The sequence below is a fragment of the Terrapene carolina genome, unplaced genomic scaffold (assembly GCF_002925995.2).
Source record: "Terrapene carolina triunguis isolate 2854851 unplaced genomic scaffold, T_m_triunguis-2.0 Scaffold97, whole genome shotgun sequence".
Taxonomy (NCBI): Eukaryota; Metazoa; Chordata; order Testudines; family Emydidae; genus Terrapene; species Terrapene triunguis.
Genome location: NW_020664448.1, coordinates 5306141 through 5325378, shown reverse-complemented (window position 1 = coordinate 5325378; position 19238 = coordinate 5306141). Strand labels below are relative to the sequence as shown.

The 19238-nt window shown below is 45.8% G+C and overlaps 1 protein-coding gene across 1 annotated transcript in view; it reads left to right on the top strand.

Moving 5' to 3' along the window:
- Positions 1-11835, top strand: part of NARS2 (asparaginyl-tRNA synthetase 2, mitochondrial) — a 65751-nt gene extending 53916 nt beyond the window's left edge. The window contains exons 8-9 of the mRNA XM_026651584.1: positions 1840-1928; positions 11027-11835. Coding sequence (XP_026507369.1) covers positions 1840-1928; positions 11027-11171 — 234 coding nt within the window. The 3' untranslated portion in view covers positions 11172-11835. The remainder of the gene's footprint in view (positions 1-1839; positions 1929-11026) is intronic.
- The last annotated feature ends 7403 nt before the right edge of the window (positions 11836-19238 follow it).

The window sequence follows — 19238 nt, the reverse complement described above, 5'->3', positions numbered from 1 at the left end:
GCGGCCGGAGCCTCTGGCCCTTTAAATCCCCACTTGAGCCTGGCTGCCGGAGTCCCAGGGCTCCGGCAGCCAGGCTCGGGCGGGGATTTAAAGGGCCCAGGGCTCCACACGAATTCGATATAACGCGGTAAAGCAGTGGGGCTCGGGCGGCGCTTTAAAGGGCCCGGGGCTTCCCGCTGCTTTACCGCGTTATATCCGAATTTGTGTTATATCGGGTCGTGTTATATCGGGGTAGAGATCTACTATTTCTTTTATCATTTTTACAGGGCAAGTATTTTGTAATAAAAAATAATATACACTTTGATTTCAATTACAACACAGAATACAATATATATGAAAATGGAGAAAAACATCCAAAATATTTAATAAATTTCAATTGGTATTCTATTGTTTAACAGTGCAATTAAAACTGCGATTAATCGTGATTACTCTTTTTAAGTTAATCTCATGAGTTAACTGCGATTAATCGACTGCCCTAGTAATTGGGCCTGGCACCTGGACTCCCTCCTTAGGCCTTGTCCCCACTCACCAACACGGTAATTCACCACCAGTGGTAGCAAAGGTGGAAGCTGTAGTGTAGACAGGGCGTGGGTCTCTTGTCACAGTGTTGTCTAACCCTAAGGAACCACACTGCGGTGAATTACAGCTATGAGCTTTGCTAGTGTAGATGCAGCCTCAGTGCTGTCATTTCAGAAAGTGTTGTTCTGTGCTAAGAGATGTTGATAAGCTAATTGGGAAGTGGAACCCATGTTAGATTTCTGCTCTTTGACTCCACTCCACCCCACCCCACTCCCCTGGCCTGTAGCAATCTGTGTGATTTCAAGGTGCTTTGAAGTCAGCATGAAGCAGCCCTGTCTCCAATTATCAAAGCTGCCATTGAGGCTGCAGTCCTGTGATTCTGCAGGGGGGAAAATCCTCTTCACGGGGTTAAACTCAGATTCTCAGTGGACCCTTCGCAGAACTCAGCCCCGCCCCTTTGGGCCAGACACATACATACAGGAGGCATTTTTGGAGGGCGATGAAATCCCAGTGTAACATTAGTTACACTTGGCAAATGCATTTAATACTTAGAGCAGTCACCTATTCAGCTGAAACATGTCTAGTTAATGAAGTACAGTGAAGCCCACTTCAGCATAACGAACCTAAGAAGGGCACTGGCATTCTGTAGCGGTACAGGGTCTGGGTGGGGTCTTCCATTTCAGGAGAGATTAAAACCAGAACTGTTTAATTTGGAAAACTGAGGAGTAAGAGCCCATACAACAGTGATGTATAAATCAATGAAATGTACGTCTTCAATGGGCTTAAAGTCCAGCTCTGCTCTGAAGAGCAACTATATAAAAATGGCATCTTCTTACGCCGGGATCTCTTCCTTTTGAGTATTCAGGGTCAGATCTGCTGACTTGATCTGCTGAGTAAAGGAATTTTCATTGGTCTTAATTCATGTTTAGCCCTGAAGAGCTACTGTGACTAAGAGAGAGTTGGATTTTATAATACAACTGTATAAAGAAACTATGGCCCTGAGCCTGCAAAGACTTGCACGCGTGCTTAACTTCATTCACATGAGTATCCCAGTTGAAGTCAATAGGACGATTCATAGGTGTAAAGTTAAGTGTGCGCGCAAGTCTTTGCAGGATTGGGGTCTTACTGCATTAGAATTGGTACCATACATTTAAGAAGAGCATTGAAAATCTGTTCAACACCACCCAAAAAGTACTACTTTGTATTTCAGAAACCTCTGCTATTGATTATGCTGCTTTCCTCTCTTCCCCTTTTTGTATTAATTAGTAATATCCTCCCTTTTCTTACTCTGTGTATTTCCACGCACTAAACTGTTAACAGATCACACAGCTGATACGGATCTGCTCCGCTGATTTACTGACAAGAGTTTGTTTATTCCACAGATTAGGACTCGCAGACGCCTACCAATGGTAAGACTATATATTGCTTGGTCTACAAACAGTATCTGTTCTCTTACTATTATTACGGAAGAAGCCTTTTCATTGGGGCCCTCAGTGAGCTGCAGCCAGTCACAATGAAGTAGCCATCTCATCTAAACACAGTTTAACCACGTTACTTAAAGTTTATCCTCCCACTTGTTTAGTTGCAGCCAGAGTTGCATCTTTCATTCCTTTCATTATTGCACAAAATGGATTAACTTGCTGCTTATCAACGATTTTTAATATTAAATCCTTAAACTGTATGCAAAAACCCAGAATGTTACTGAAAAATCCCAGGTGCTGTTGCATGAGAGAAATAGGGCACAAAAACCACAAGCAGTTTTTGATCTTTAGTGGCTGCATGAACAACTCCACTTGCAATTGGCAGGGTAATGAGGCCAAAACACCTTCCCAACAGAGTAGGTGAAGTAGTTACAATTGTCCCCCTAAAGAAATAGAATAGAACAGTCCTTAAATTTAATAAGGGGAAAATAGGCTCCCTGAGTTTTCTCCTATTAAAGTGACTGTCCAGATGCTGTGTCCCTTTTGAAAAATTATGAATTATTTGTATTATCATAATAATGCTTAGGATGCATCTGTTAATCATCTGGTAGAGGAGTGATGTTGCAAAGTGTTTCAAACGTAGGAGAGTTTATCAAAAAGTGCTTGAGTAGCTAGAATAACCATTAGGGAGGAGAATACTTTTTAAACCGATACCTTGGATTAAGAGGCTGTAATGAATGCAGGATTCCCTCCTGCATCCTGAAACTTCTTGGGAATAGCACAGCACAAGGTACCATAAGCCTCTACATCAGCAATGTGTAGACAAGGCAAATGAAACTTCTTCCCATCTTTCATGGATTTGTAGGCCAGAAGGACCATTATGATGAGCTAGTCTGACTTACTGCTTAGCACAAGCCATAGAATTTCACCCAGTAATTTCGGTGTCAAGTCCGTAAGTTCTGTTGGAACGATGGCGTATTGTGGAGGAGTTCATTCACCGCAGGAGCACCTCCTAGTGGCCAGGCATGGCATAGTGGTTCTCTGCTCACTGAGTGCTGCCTTCCAATGGTCGCTCCAGTGCTGCAGTCGTCTCTTTCACCATCATTCCGCCCTTCAGCCGGATCATGATTTAGTCCATCCCTTCTGGGGTAATTATGTCCCAACTCAAAGGGACAAAAACTCTTCTATCCTTCCCCAAATCAATCGTCAGTTCACTTCTTTTCCCCCCTCCCGTGCTCTGTAGAGTTCATCCTCCCTCTGTCTGAGAGAGCTGCTTTCTCTGGAGGCCCAGCTCCTCCCAAACCACTGACACTCAGGACTTCTGCCCTGGAGCCTGTCTTCTCCCAGGCCTGCTTTAGAAAGTCTTTCTCCCCAGCTGCCCTCTCCCTTCAGAAACAGTCTGAGTCCTAGCTCCTTCCTGCAGGCCCCTCTATTGATCCTTTCCCTTAGTTTGTGCCTTCTTCCATTGCCAGCTTTCCTAGCCTTGCCCCCTCTTTCAAAGTTCTTACCCAGACCTGCCCTTCTCTTAGGGCCCGCTGCCCAGGGGTGTTCCCTTCCCCTGCAATCCAGCTTTCCTTCCCAGCCTTCCCCTCATCTAGCTAGAATCCCAGGGCTTACTCCTCACTGCCTCTCTATTGCCAGAGAGTGACTGCAGACTCTTTCTCTCTCTCTCTCTCTCTCTTTCCATGGTGAAGTAGATTTAACTGAATAGTCTATAGCCACCAATTATAATTGCTAAATACTCAGTCATTTATATCCTTTCACTCTGCCCTGTGTCCATCAGGTGCCTTTCTGCTATGACCCCATTTTCGTGATATTTTTCTAAGTAACATAATATGACTTTTGTTATCTAAAGCCGGGGAGGGCACACTATGGCCCGCAGGCCAGCAGGGCTAAGGCAGGCTCCCTGCCTGCCCTGGCCCTGCGACGCTCCTGGAAGCAACCGGCACCATGTCCCTGTGGCCCCTGCGGTAGGGGGGCAGAGGGCTCCGTGCATTGCCCTCGCCTGCAGGCACCGCCCCCCCACACCTTCCTTTGACTGGGAATGGGGAACTGCGGCCAATGGGAGCTTTGGGGGTGGTACCCACAGGCGAGGGTAGCACGCGGTGAAGCCGCCTGCCCCACTACACCCCCAGGAGCCACTGCCAGACATGCTAGCCACTTCTGGGAGTGGCGTGGGGCCAGGGCAGGCAGGGAGCCTGCCTTAGCCCGCTATGTGCTGCTGCCACCCCAGAGCCGCTCAAGGTAAGCAGCGCCAGGCCAGAGTCCGTACCCTGAACCCCTCCTGCATCCTGCACCCCAACCCCTTCCCTGAGCCCCATCGCACCCCGCACCCCTCCTGCACCCCAACCCCCTGCCCTGAGCCCCTTCCTGCACACTTCACCCCCTCCTGCACCCCAACCCCCTGCCCTGAGCCTCCAGCCGCACCCCTCCTGCACCCCAACCCCCCTGCCCTGAGCCCCTTCCTGCACACCGCACCCCCTCCTGCACTCCCTCCCGCACCCCAACCCCCTGCTCCAGCCCTACATTCATGGCCCTGCATACTATTTCCCCACCCAGATCTGGCCCTCGGGCCAAAATGTTTGCCCACCCCTGCCTTAAGCTGTTTAAATTCCTCAACAAGCTTTTCCCTTTTCTTTATCAAAGCCCTGACATACCCATAAAAGGTGATCAATTTGTTTCTTCTACCCTACAGCATGCACATAATCCATCTCTGGGTTTATTTTTTCAAAAGATTTTTGTTTAAATCACAGTGACCAGTCAGTACTCTGAACAAAATCACTTCATTTTTCCTATCCAGGCCCTGAAATATGTCATTATCCTGAACTCCAGGGCACAGTTCAAAATATCTTCTACCTCTTTTTTCGTTGATCCAAAGATTTTGCCGCCATTCTTTGAAATTTTTCTGCACTTGGCTTTAGAATTCCCGTTTGCTCACGGTATTTCTATGTCAATCCTTCCTTTTCTTACAGTGCTTTTAGCTGCTTTGTCCCATCATTTCAGTCCCTCTTTACCCCAATATGCACTGGGATTCAGGCTAATGCTACATGGTTCCCCATCGCTACTAACTCTGTCACTAGAAATATAATTTGATTGATTAAATCACTTCTGCATTCAGAGAGACCCTTTCTTATTGCCATAAGGCCTGAGACTGAGTCTGGGAAAATGACCGCCGCTGCTGAGGGTCAGCCCCTTTCTGCTACAGACCATCTCTCTTTATACTAACCAGCTTACTCCTTCCCAGCTGGGTTCATGATCAGTTAAGCCTGGCTCCTCGTCCAGGCGCAGCCTGGTATTGTTAATTGGCCTCTCGGGCCCACATTAGCCCCTTCAGGGCCCGCGTGGGATACATCTTTTGGAGACATCCAGTCATGACTTAGAGCTTGCGAGTGGGGGAGAATCCTCCACGTCCGTAGGTCAGAATGCAGGCAGAGAGCAGCTCATCTGCACGGCACATGTTGTCAGAAAGCTGCCACCGGCTCAGGACGTGGAGGGTGCTCAAGTCCAACAGCCGCAGCCGGTCTCTGCTTCCTCATTGCACCCGTAGAGCTGAGAATGGTGATTGAGACAAATCATAGGGATACAGAAGTTGTCGTAGCACCTCAGATGACTGATCCAATTAGGCTGCTCTCCTGCTCTCAGAAGTGCTGGGTGCTTCCGAGGAACGTGGCACCTAGTTTAATTGCACAAAGCTGTAGTGCGCCTGGAGAGTGGAGAGTAACTTCTTACTATAGATTCATAGATTCTAGGACTGGAAGGGACCTCGAGAGGTCATCGAGTCCAGTCCCCTGCCCGCATGGCAGGACCAAATACTGTCTAGACCATCCCTGATAGACATTTATCTAACCTACTCTTAAATATCTCCAGAGATGGAGATTCCACAACCTCCCTAGGCAATTTATTCCAGTGTTTAACCACCCTGACAGTTAGGAACTTTTTCCTAATGTCCAACCTAAACCTCCCTTGCTGCAGTTTAAGCCCATTGCTTCTTGTTCTATCCTTAGAGGCTAAGGTGAACAAGTTTTCTCCCTCCTCCTTATGACACCCTTTTAGATACCTGAAAACTGCTATCATGTCTCCTCTCAGTCTTCTCTTTTCCAAACTAAACAAACCCAATTCTTTCAGCCTTCCTTCATAGGTCATGTTCTCAAGACCTTTAATCATTCTTGTTGCTCTTCTCTGGACCCTTTCCAATTTCTCCACATCTTTTTTGAAATGCGATGCCCAGAACTGGACACAATACTCCAGCTGAGGCCTAACCAGAGCAGAGTAGAGCTGAAGAATGACTTCTTGTGTCTTGCTCACAACACACCTGTTAATACATCCCAGAATCATGTTTGCTTTTTTTGCAACAGCATCACACTGTTGACTCATATTTAGCTTGTGGTCCACTATAACCCCTAGATCCCTTTCTGCCGTACTATTCCCCATAGGAGGTCAGCTTAAGCCCTGCAGCATTCAACCTGCCTGGTCATGAATAGGGTCCTGCTGGTTGGCTGGATTTGAAACAATAGCTCTATGAAGATCCATGCTGGGAGATTGTGGCAGGCTATGTTTGTAATGGCAGGGAGGCTACCAACATTAGCAGGAAGGCTGTGCCATATCTTTCTAACTTTCATGGGGAAGCACAAGGAGTCATTGTCAACAGCCTGTCTGTGTTGGTGCATGGGGTTTCCATCACGTTCTGGAGGCACTTTCTATTCTGTGCCCACAGTCCACCCTCCCACCAACCGTACCTCCCATCAGGGAAGATGTGCCCGCCGGACACAGCATAGGGAGCAATTAACACTGTTGTAACATTCACGGCTAAGACCATAAGAACGGCCGTACTGGGTCAGACCAAAGGTCTATCTAGCCCAGTATCCTGTCTACCGACAGTGGCCAATGCCAGGTGCCCCAGAGGGAGTGAACCTAACAGGTAATGATCAAGTGATCTCTCTCCTGCCATCCATCTCAACTCTGACAAACAGAGTCTAGGGACACCATTCCTTACCCATCCTGGCTAATAGCCATTAATGGACTTAACCTCCATGAATTTATCTAGTTCACTTTTAAACCCTATTATAGTCCTAGCCTTTACAACCTCCTCAGGCAAGGAGAAGCTGCTATTCCTCAGCAGAGGGATAGCTTCTGATTTGGTACCTGGATTCCGCAGGGGCTCGTGCGCTGGAAATGCCTGGATAGGAGTGCACAAAAGTGCTCCTAAACCCTGATCTCCAGCATCCGCCCAAAGAGCGGGCAGTTATTGAGCTGATCTGCTTTGCTGTAGCCGCTCCTAATTATCCATCAGTATTACGGCGGGATCGGTGGCAAATCCCCGAGTTGCAGTTGCACTGAGACTTACAATTACAGCAGGACAGAACTTGCTCTTTTTACATTTTAATGATTGGATTTAGTCTCCAAATTCGACACAATAGCTCCTGGGAGGGTAATTGAAACGGCTATATGATTTTTAAAATAAAATATTGAATAACGTTTGCACAGGAAATGCTTTAAAATGCTCCTTTTCTGAGATCCTACATAGAACAGAGTATCTTTGTTTGCCTCTTCCTTCCACTGATCATTGTGGGACCTCGGAAATCATAATCCGACCACTCCTCAGTGTGTTATTTAAGGAGTGGCTTGCCTCTAATGCACCCATTGTACCATTGGGAGAGGAGGGTGGAAGGAGAGAATCAGTGATCTGAAACAGACAGTGTTCCCAGTCTCATCGTTTATTCAGCTGACGAGTGGGCTTTAATAAGAAAATACAGTAAAATTCCTGAACCCATCTTGATCTCTTTCAGTTGGATACATTGTGTGTGTGTGTGTTGTAGGTTTTCCTTTGACTGATATTGGAGAGGGTCGTTCAGCATTGATTTGTGCAGTTAATTAAGATTATTTCCGCTGTCCTTTCTTTCACACTGTAACTAGCCAGGAACTCAGTCGCCTCATTTTAATGCTACTGGTTATCAAATTTGGGTATAAGCATCAGAGGGGCAGAGTGGTCCAGTTTCTAGGACCCTGGACTCCGGGGGGAATCAGGAGATCTGAGTTTTCTGGCTCTGTCGTGTCTTTGTTTCCCCTCCCACCCTTTGTCTGTCTTGCCTGTTTAGATTGTAAAGTTGTTGGGGCAAGGACTCTCTCTCACTATGTATTTGTACAGCGCCTAGCACAATGGGGGCCTTTAGATGCTACCATAATAATAATAATAGGGACACTTTGTCCCCGAGCTGCAAGTTCTTGTACCGTGCCCACCCACACTGCACGTAGCAGCCCAGATGTTCTCTAGATATTGGACTCGCTTCCTCATTCTGACTTTCATCGTGGACATAAATGTTGAAAGTAGCTTCACGCTTGTCCTTTTGGCATCTCTGCCTAGGGATCTGGATTTCCCAGCATTCGCTCAGTGGGATAGCGACAGAGCAGATGGGTACGTGTGATCTGCTCTTTGGAGGTGGAGGTTGCTCTGTCCCATTGGAATTCATTCCCTTTTTGATTGGAGGAGGGCTAGCCAAGCTGGGCCCCTCCATGTTGTAATATTCTCCTCTGAGCCTCAGTGGCAAGTGTGATCTTTCTATCAATATACTGAGTAGGGTAGAGGTGACCCTCTGTGGCAACAGAAGAAGGAAAGAACGTAATGACATTAGAAGTAAAAACTATCTAGGGCCATGGCATTTCAGCTGCTTTCTCTCTTTGCGACCCACTGCCTCCTCACTCCCACTCCCCTTCTTTATTCTACAGTGGCGAGCAGGGCAGCAGAGGTGACCTGAAATACAGCAGTGCTCACTGGCAGTGGGTGAGCTTCATCTGTTCTAGCATTTCCACCCAATGGGTAATAGCAGCATTGATAGGCCGCATCTCCTCTGTGAGCCACAATGCAAATGTTAAACTCACAATCCCCTTCTGAGGTGGGGAAATCGTGTCTTCCCTGTTCCATAGATGGCGGTGCCCAGAGAGGGGAAGTGACCTGCCCATAATGGCACGCAGTAAGTCAGTGACCTATTGAAATCAAGGAGAGTTTTTCCATTGACTCCAGGGAGTGCTGATTCAAGCCTTTGTCTTCGGTTCACAGAGCTTAAGTTTTGACCCGATTGCCTCTCCAACACAGCATGTCCTGTGTGCAACAGAAGCAGACGTTATACCTACCATCAGTACGTAGCAATAGAGCCTGGATATTAACTGAAATATTCAATTACAGATACATAAGGCCAGAAGGGGACCACCACTCTGATCATCCAGTCTGGCCGCCTGCACATGTATTTCACCCTGTAGGATCCTGAACAGCATAGGAAACTGAGAAGAACTTTGAGATGCAAAACTGAGGTTGTTTGAGGTCAGCATTGATCAACCCAAAGATCCAAGGCCTTTTCCAATGGGAAGAAAATCAGTTTCTCCCCAGATGTGAGCAAAATCTTTTTCTTTCTGCTCTCATCCCTCATGGGAAGGTTGGATCAGTCAACAAAGCAAGATTTCTTTGGGATTGTTGTAATTTCACTAGAACTTCTTTCAGTTTTACAAAACATTTCCCCACCTTGAATGTTCAGGTGCATGGGGTGCCTAAACGCCTCTGTTCTTTCAGGCTCACTTCTTTAACCAGCAGAGGGCAAGGAGATTTCAGTGTAATGAGGGGATTAAAAGGGATGGATTATGTTGTTTGGAAAGGAGGTAGAAATACATCCTACCGTGAATGGTAGCAAAGAGGGTGCTCCTTTTTGCCTTGCCCTGTAATATAGCAACAGGGCACATGACAAAGATAAAAGGGACACATGTTTGGGACACATGAAAGGAAATGATTTTTTAACTTGGTATATAATGAACTCCTGGAATTCACCACCCTGGGATGTTATTGCAGTACATAGTTTAGCAAGATTCAAAGGTTACACGGGCTATCAACTCTCCAGCTGCAGGGCATAAACTGATTGCCAGCTGGGGTCATGGAAGAATATTTCCCTTCATGGAATTACATTGCACAATCAGCCAGGTGCAGGGGGAGGGGTTCGCTTGCCTCTTAAGCCTCATGTGTGAGCCACTGCAAGAGGCAGCATGCTGGGCTAGTCCGTGGCTATTTCGTGGTGGAAAATGTGCAGTGTGCAGCTTGTTGAATAAAGAGACCCGCAAGGAGCATTTTCCAGCATAAAGGAAATTTTCCATGCATCTGCCACAACCTGCTTTTTCTCTTGTCAGTGCAGTATTGAAAATGTCTCAACTCCACCACTGGTGATGCGCTGACGGGGAAAGAGCTACTCCTGTAGCAGTCATCAGAAATGGGTTAAGTGCCTGATCCAAAGCCCATTGAAGGCAGTGGGAGCTTCCGTTAACTTTAATGGGCTCTAGGTCAGCACCCAGGTCTGAATGCGTAGGTTAGCTTAGTGCAGGTGTGAGCAGCCACACTGCAAAGCCCTACCCAAACCCAAGTTGCTGTATCTCGTGTGTGTTGCTGCGGCTTCTGGGGATATATTCCAGGGTTGTTTGTGCTGTAGTATGCTGAGCCGCTGTATGATTCTTTCCTAGTGAATTGTGGGAGAACCTTTCTGTCCTTCCGGCACATAGGGGAGAATTGTGGGAAGGCATTGGACATCTGCCAGCACTTCAGTGGTTTAGCCTGCGTCCTCACTGCAAAGCGGGTGTGTTAACAGCCTGAGCGAAAGCTCTAACCTGTACCCCCAGCTGGGCCAGCTAGCCTGGGTTTAAAACCCCAGATGTGAGAAGGTTATGTGTGTGGATGGGAGAGGAGGGGAACGAGGGGCAACACCTGAGGAAGTGCCCGAGTTAACTCTACAGTGAAGACATACCTTTAATACCAAGCCCTATTAGGCAACGGAATAGTGTGCCAGGACACATTTTGGAAACCCCATCACTTAGCACATTTAAAACTGGACTTGACAGAAAATTAAAGAATCTTTGCAGGGCAAAATTCAGCATCAGTAGGGGAAGGACTAAATGAGCTAATTAGATGTCTTCCATCTCTAACTACAGATACTTTTGATGTTGCAAGAGTCTGGGTCAAGCAAAGTAATTAAGATGAAGGAAAAACTCAAAATGGAAAGAACCGCTTTCATTATCTGAGCACAACCATGTTGTAAATGTAACTATTTAAATTGCAGGTATCTAGATCTCCGGCAGTTTGGATCGGCCCCTCATGGAGGCTTCGGAATGGGGTTTGAGCGCTACCTGCAGTGCATCTTGGGAGTGGACAATATCAAAGATGTTATTCCTTTCCCGAGGTTTCCTCACTCCTGTCTTTTGTAGCTCCATGGCTGACTCACATGGACCAGACTGCGCTGGAGTGTTTGTATGTATAATGTGTCTGCATATGACTGCTTGTGATGATACTGGGGAAAGATGGAGAGAATTTTTGTACCAAATAATCCTGTGGTAAATTTAATGGAGGGAGTTCATGAGCGAGACTTTTCTTGGGAGATTTAGACCCTACCACTTCTTAGTATTATTTATATAGCACTTTAAATCTTCAAAGCACTTCAGGTGCATTAATGACTCTTACTTAACTAAAGGGTTAAAATCCTCATAGGAAGAACAAAAGTTAGGACTATAATGAATAAGCATCGTTGGGAGCTGATATTTTTTAATGCAAGATGTTAATAAGGGGGTGTGACCCAAGCACGGGACTGGGAGTCAGGAGTGCTATGAGGTTTAATTACATGTCTGTACAGTGCTTTGAAGATTGAATGTGATAGAACTGCTCGGTGTTACCATCACTGACACACATTTGCTTTTAAGAAATGGCTATTGTAAAGCGAGAGTCTCCTGCCCTGAATTAAAAGCACGTACATGTTGAGGTTGGAAAGTAGATCCTAATCAGCTGAACCTTGCCAGGAAAAATGTCTCTTATATTGTAACTGCCGGGGTGAGGGAGTTGATGGCAGTTGATTTTGTGAGTCAATAAAGATGCATAGTTGGCTTTTTCTCTCATGGTTTGTTTTTCAGTCATTAAATTTTGGTATTCATCATAATGGTGATTCCTTCAACCTGTTCAGCAACTGAATCCTTTACCTTACACCAGACGCAGAGCTCTGTAAGAGGTGATCTATGCATACTGTCTTAAAGAGAACGCAAATTCATGGGAAGAAAGAAATGTTCGGTTAAGTGGAAGCACATTTGAGCCTCTGAAGCCAACATGTACTTCCCATTTTTCTTGAGAAATGATTTCACGTTCAACTGGCCAAACAGATATACCTGCGTTTGTAAAGCCACCCTATAACTAATACACACTCCCAGTCATTGTATATCAGGTAATTATGACTCTCTTCACTGATACAATATTTGATAGATTTATCCTCCTAACACCCCTGCTAGGTAGAGAAGAATTTATCCCCATTGTGCAGATGGGAATTGTGTGTAGATTAAGTGACTTGTCCAAGGTCACACAGGAAAACTGTGGTTGAGTTGGGACTTAAACCCAGGCTTCCTGAGTTGCAGTCCAGTGGCCCTGTCCACAGCGCCATCCTTCTTACCTTGCACATATTGTCATAATCCTGAACTGTGAGCTCTCTGGGGCAGGGTCTTTGTTTCTCTCATTTGTATAGTGCCTATCACGACAGACCCTAAGCTCTGCTGTAGAATAAATAATATGTACAGAAAAAGACTCAGAAATAATAGGGTTATTTTTAATGACTACCATGTAAATAGTTGTATGGAGTGTGCAGGGGGTGCAGAAGAGCTGAAATAATTTTTTTCCCCAAGCAGGTGAAAGAGAGTGAAAAACACTGATTAGATAATGTTACACTCTCACAGATGTCACCAGCGTTGTGGAGCAGTTTAACACTGTCAACCCTTGAGTATCCAAAAACTATTTCTCCAGGCCAATGCCAGTGCCCCTCGATGTATCACACACATTGAGAAGTCTCCCTTGTATCTACATTCTTCTTATGTTCCCCATCTCATTTGATTAAACAAGTGTTTACTGGGCATTAGTTGGTATACAGCTCTCGGTGTACTCCAGGGAATTATCCCTCTACATTTAGGGCCTGATTCAAAGATTCCCATTGACATCCGTGGGCTTTGGGCCAGACCCTAATTTTGTAATTGCCCCTTGGTTAGCTGCAAGATGTGGAAAAACTCCTGCAGTCAGACAGCTCCATACTTGCGACATTACTAAGTAGCCTCCAGAAGTATGCAGTATCCATGCCAAAGTTATCAGTAACTTAAACTCACAAAATGGCCACACTGCCACAGCTGCAATCAGTAGAGGCATTTGAACTAGTTCCCCAGCACTGAGATTGTTTGTTTGTTATTATTTAACATTTATTGGGCTGCCATAGGTGACAAGAATGAAGGGGGGAGTCAACAGCTCAATAAGCAGGCAGATCTGAATGACAGGGCGGACTAAATGGAGAAGGGCCTTAAAGGCAAAGGTAAAGAGTTTACAGTTGATGCAGTGGAAGACACACAGAAAGGGGTGATGTCAGCAGCCTGACAAGCCAGGAACAATGATCCTGGCAGCATTGTTTTGAATGGGCTTAAAGGGGGCAGTGTGGTTAATACCAAGGCCGAAGAGAAGGAGATCACAATAGCATAAGATATTGATGGCCTGAGCCAAGAGCGCTGACAGTCTGGACAAACAGAAAAGGTCAAATCTTTGAAATATTATGTATGTAGAAGCAGCAAAATTTGGACATAGTGTTGAGAGAGCCCGGTCGAAGTTGATGCCAGTATTAAGGGCCTGAAGGCTGGTGAGTGGTGTCCATGGTGATGGAGAAACTAGGGAGAGGTGAAGGCTGGAGATGAAGCCGGAGATTGATTGATAGATTTTATGGCCAGAAGGAACCATTAGATCATCTAGTCCGACCTCCTGCATAACACAGGCCAGTTACCCCTGTATCAAGCCCAATAACTTGTGTTTGACAAAGCATATCATCCAGAAAGGCATCTGCTCTTCATTTGAAGACTTCAAGAGATTGAGAATCCACCACTTCTCTTGGCAGTTTGTTTCAATGATTAAGCACCCTTAAGCTATTGTCGTAGTTGAAGTTACGTAACTTACACCGATTTAGCTCGTTCCCCTCCTTTCCCCCCCAGTGTAGACCAGGCCTGAGGTGAGTATTGTGACTGGCAGTCCTGCACATTCAAAAGTGTGAGAACTGCACTGCCCGTTAGTCCTTCTGGAACCTCCCTTACAGCCAAATTTCCAGGTATCTAGTAAGTATGGGAGTCCTTTCCCTTCCAAGGCTGGCATTGTTAGCCTCATGTCATGTGTACGTAATGCTAGCAGGTATTGCCAAGGAATGTGAGTTGTTTTTCCCTGGGATTTCCATTTGGTACGTCATGCATTTCCTTCAAATTTTATCTTAGAATAAAAGGAAGTTAATTTAAAGGTTTGGGGAGGCCGTTCCTCTTGGACGTATAGTCAGTGAAGCATGCCAAGAATCTTGCTGGGTTTTCATTTAGAATCTGTCTTCATTTACTGGTTTCAGCAAAATAAAGACTTTCACTTTTGCAAGTAAGATCCTCTTGATTATTTACACTTAGCAATCAGTTCTTAACGTAAACATGTACTAAGGCAAGTGAAACTGGGGGCTTTTGAATGCAGTAAAGAGATTGGCTCTCATGTCTGGGTCTCCAGCCCAGACACTGCATGCAACCACAAATCACAAAGTCAGTCAGCGAGCCATCTGGGGTTCAATTCCTGCAAAGCCATCGCTGCCACGTCTCAGGTTTGTCAGCTATCCAGCGGCCTGAGATTAGACTCGATGCGTTTAATAAACTGGGTTAGTTGTCCACAAAAACTGCTTGCGTAGAAACTGGCACCGAATTGTGGGAGAGGAATTTTGAAGCTATGCAAATAACAATAATAAAAATAATGCTATTGATTCTGAACACTGATGTACTGAAACTCTTGCAGCCAAGAGCTTCTCCATAAGAATATTCAACATCAGGAGAGTCCAAGAAGGCTACAAACGTGAGGATACTGTGTGTCTTCTAAACTACCCAGAGAAGAGAGACTTTTAGATTAAGTTTGCACTTTTAAAAAATAAAAAAATATTTTAGCTTCCTCACCTCTAAATATTACAGGGGCCTAGTAATCAGCCTGGGAGCTGGGGCCCATCTATCATAAAGATTACCTTCTCCCATTTATTATTATTTAGTATTTGTATAATGGTAGGGCCTAGCTGCTTCAGTCATGGACCAGGATCTCATTGTGCTAGGTGCTGTACAAGCATAGGACAAAAAAGACAGCCATGTCCCCCAAATACTGACAATCTCCCCGTGCAAAACTGCCACAGTTACCATTGGCAGGAGCACCAGCGCCCCACTAGCATATAGGGCAGCTGGCAGGGGACACGGGTTTGGAACCCACTCCCCTGCTTGGCCCATAATAGCTGTAGTTGAGAGGCCATTGGGGGCCCATTGGTTTTCCCCAGGAGTGAGGGGCTAGCAAAGCTCTGATCAGAGATGTTAAATATGGGTTTGGCTGTGGGCTAGTATTAGGTGCTGTAGAAGGGGGAGGGGGGGTTACAGAAGTGATCTGTTCATGGGGGTTTGAGAATTGTCATACGCAAAGGACAGACGCTTCCTTTTAATGGATGGTTGTGAGGTCTAAATAAATAATAAATGATGTTTCTGTGCCATTAAAACCCAATAACATTGGTTATTGCTGTGGTCTCTGCCTGCCCCGTAGACCAAAAGAGAATTACAGTAGAATCTCAGGGTTACAAACACCTTGGGAATGGAGGTTGTTCATAACTTTGAAATGTTTGTAACTATGGACAAAATGGTATGGTGGGTCTTTTAGAAATTTACAACTGAACCTTGGCTTAACTCAGTTTTGAAACTTTACTATGCAGAAGAAAAATGCTTATTTTAACCATCTTAATTTAAATGCAAACACACAGTTTCCTTACCTTGTCAAATCTTCTTTTAAACTTTCCCTTTATTTTTATAGTAGTTTACATTTAACACAGTACTGTATTTGCTTTCTTTTTTTTCTTTTTGTCTCTGCTGCTGCCTGATTGCGTACTTCTGCTTCCAAATGAGGTGTGTGGTTGACTGGTCAGTTCCTAACTCTGAGGTTCAACAGTACAAAATGGGACTGGAGGGGAAAAGGGAGATATTTTATATAAAGACTGGCAGTCATAATTTCCCAGCTCTTCACAAAGCTATGGGGACCACAAGAGATTGTTACTTCTCAAGGCTGAGCTTATTGTTTTATTTCATCGCTCCTTGCAAAGCTGCACCTTTCAAAGGATCATAAAGTTTGATTTTATGATCCCGATGGGAGAAAGGTGTGTTTAATTTCACAGAAGAGTTCTGTACCAGTTATTTCAGAAGCAGGCTAGACATGGGTCTGAGCAGGAGTTCAGATATTGTTTTGTGGTTGCTACTCAACGTATTATTATAGTTATTTGCATTACAGTCGTGCCTAGATTGTGACGTTGCACTCCATATGTTTTATGGAAATAGGTTTATGAGTGAATATGATGTAACTGGAATATGCTTTATGCAAAAGGTCTCTTGTAAGGAATCATTACAAAGGTTATATTCCTCCTATTTGTATGCATGTATCATTCTTGTATCTGAAGCTAGAAATATGAAGTATAATTCTGAGGTCCTATGTAATTATGCAAAGTGTGGGCCATTAATGGTGGTTTAGAATCTTGATGGCTCCCATTGACTAGGACAATTGGGTGTAGATGGTTTATTTACCTGGGTACGTGCAGTCCAGCCCTGGAAGAATGGAGGCTGGGGTCTCACAGGACATGTGAACATGTCACCTGATACTGGAATCCATCTTAAACTTGGTGCTTTTCCTTTTAGAAGGAGGGATGGGGACCCAGAGAGACAAAAGATTCCCGCCTTGTGTCAAAGCTATAAAAGGGGGTGGAACAGAACAAAGGGGGTGCCAATTATGAGAACACCCCTGCTTTCCACCTAAGATGTCTAAGATGGGGAAGGGGTTGGAATGGGGGCAGGGAAGGGGTGGGAAGAGGCGGGGCAGGGGCGGGGCCTCATGGAAGGCGTGGAGTGGGGACGGGGCCGAGGGCAGCGGGAGGGAGGTGTCAGTAATGCGGCCCTCGGGCCAATGTACTAGTCCTCATGTGGCCCTCATGGTCATTTGAGTTTGAGACCCCTGCTCTAGCTCCACCGGAAGTTATGGACTTGAAGCAGAAATTGTTGGGTGGAATTCCATGTCTGTGCTATGCAGGAGGTCAGATTAGATGAGCAAAAATCTTTAAGTATTATTGTCCCCATTATATAGTTGGGGAACTGAGGCACAGAGAGACTAAGCACCTTGCCCAAGGAGGTGTAGGAAATCTGTGGCATAGCCAGGAATTGAGCCGAAACCAGTTGATTCCAAGCCCCGTGTCTTGTGCACAAGATCATCCCTCTCCATTTACCTTTAGTTTGATTCTTCCATTAGGAGCAATGCTGAATGTTTGTAACTGATCTAGTTTACAATGTGTTTTCTCTTATTATAATTTCTTGGCCTATGTTTTAATTATTTGTCTTGAGGACTCTTCTGGTTTCAATAAGAATGTGGCAATACATTTAATAACTTTTTATTAAACTTACAATGAAATTTTGTTTAGAATAATTGCTGCAAAGAAAATAAAGAATAATCTTTCGTTTATTTGCTAAATCTGTTTTGTGGTTTTTGCTCTTCGGTTCACCACTAATGTTGTTGTACATTTATTTATTGTCGTTCATTCAAGACTGTCAGGCCATTTTACAAGCATTCCCGTTTGCACGGTGCTGTGACGACGTAGGCCTACATTTTCAAAAGGCACCAGTGATTTTGGGGTCTCATTTTGTGGCCGCCCACCATCAGAACCTGCAACATGACCTGATTTTGCAGAAAGTATTGAGTTCCCTGAGTGTTGATTAGTTGCACTTAGGAGCCCCAGAGATGGACCAGAACCCCACTGTGCCAGGCGCTGTACAAGCGCCACAAAAAGATGGGACCTGCCCCAAAGATTTTACAATCTGAGTATAAGACAGGAGACAACAGGTGGAGACTGACAGATGGAGCGAGAACAAGGAAACAATGAGACGACACTGGTGGACGTGAGAGGCAGTGGGTCTCAGTCTGCCAGCCTCCTACCCCTCAGCCCTAGCTAATTCGCCTAAATTCACCCAGCAGGTCAGAGGCAGAGCCAGGAACAGAACACAGAAAACTAGTCTTTTAGGTGCAGATCCTCAAAGGTATTTAGGCTCCTAACTTCCATTGTGATTAGTTTCAATGAGGATCTTAAATTCCTTTGAGGATCTGGCCCCTAGCCCCTTGAGCCATGTCTTCACTAGGAAGGCACATTTTTTAAACTGTTTTAAAATCCTATGAAGACAAGGCAGTTGTAGTTATAACTTGTTCTTCTTCGTGTGCTTGCTCATATCAGTTGCAGTTAGGTGTGTGCGCACGCCGCGTGCACGGCTGTCGGAAACTTTTCCCTGGCAGCTACCCATCGGGCCGGCTGTGGAGCCCCCTGGAGTGGCGCCGGTCTGGCGCTCTATATACGACCCTGCCGGCCCGACCCCCCTTCAGTTCCTTCTTCCCGCCAGTGACGGTTGCTGGAACAGTGGTCTCTTGCTCGCAAGTGCTCCACTAATCCCTAGCTCTTCTGCTTATCTTTGTATATAGTTACCCATTGTTAGGTTTATTCAACTAGAAAGAGAACGATTAACTTTCTCCCAAACAAATCAAGGCATCTTGATTTGGGCGTGGGCCCCTGCTGACCCTGCAGATACAGTTACAACTCGTGATCTGCGATTCAAAAGTTCAAAGAGCTTCTCCCATCCGAGTCAAGGGCTGAACTGGGGGCCATCGCTGAGGGGGGCAGAATTGTAGCCCGGACTTCCCTCCAGGGTTCTTTGAATGCCACGGACTCAGCAGCGCGTACCCTGGCGTCAGGTAATGCGATGAGATGCAATGCCTGTCTCCAATCCTCAGGTCTCCCTCCAGAAGCTCAGCAAACAATTCAGGACCTCCCATTCGACGGCCAGGGCCTGTTTGCTGAGCAGACAAACTCTAGACTGCATAGCCTGAAGGACTCCCATAACACTATTAAATCCCTCGGCATGCATACCCCAGCAACCCAAAGAAAGCTTTTCAAACTGCAGACCACCCAGCAACAGTCTTTCCCCGCTAGGCCAGGCAGGACTTCTCCCGCAGGAGGAATAGATATAGTCGGCGTAGGCCATCGCGCCCTCCTCCTGGGCAGGGCCAGGGCCAGTCCAAGCCCCCTCCAGGCCCTAAGCGCCCCTTTTGAAGGTGCGCACGAGGACGGATTACCAGTCCACAACCCGGCCAGTTATCCTCCCTTTCTGAACCATCTATCCCGCTTCTACCGTGCATGGTCCCTTATT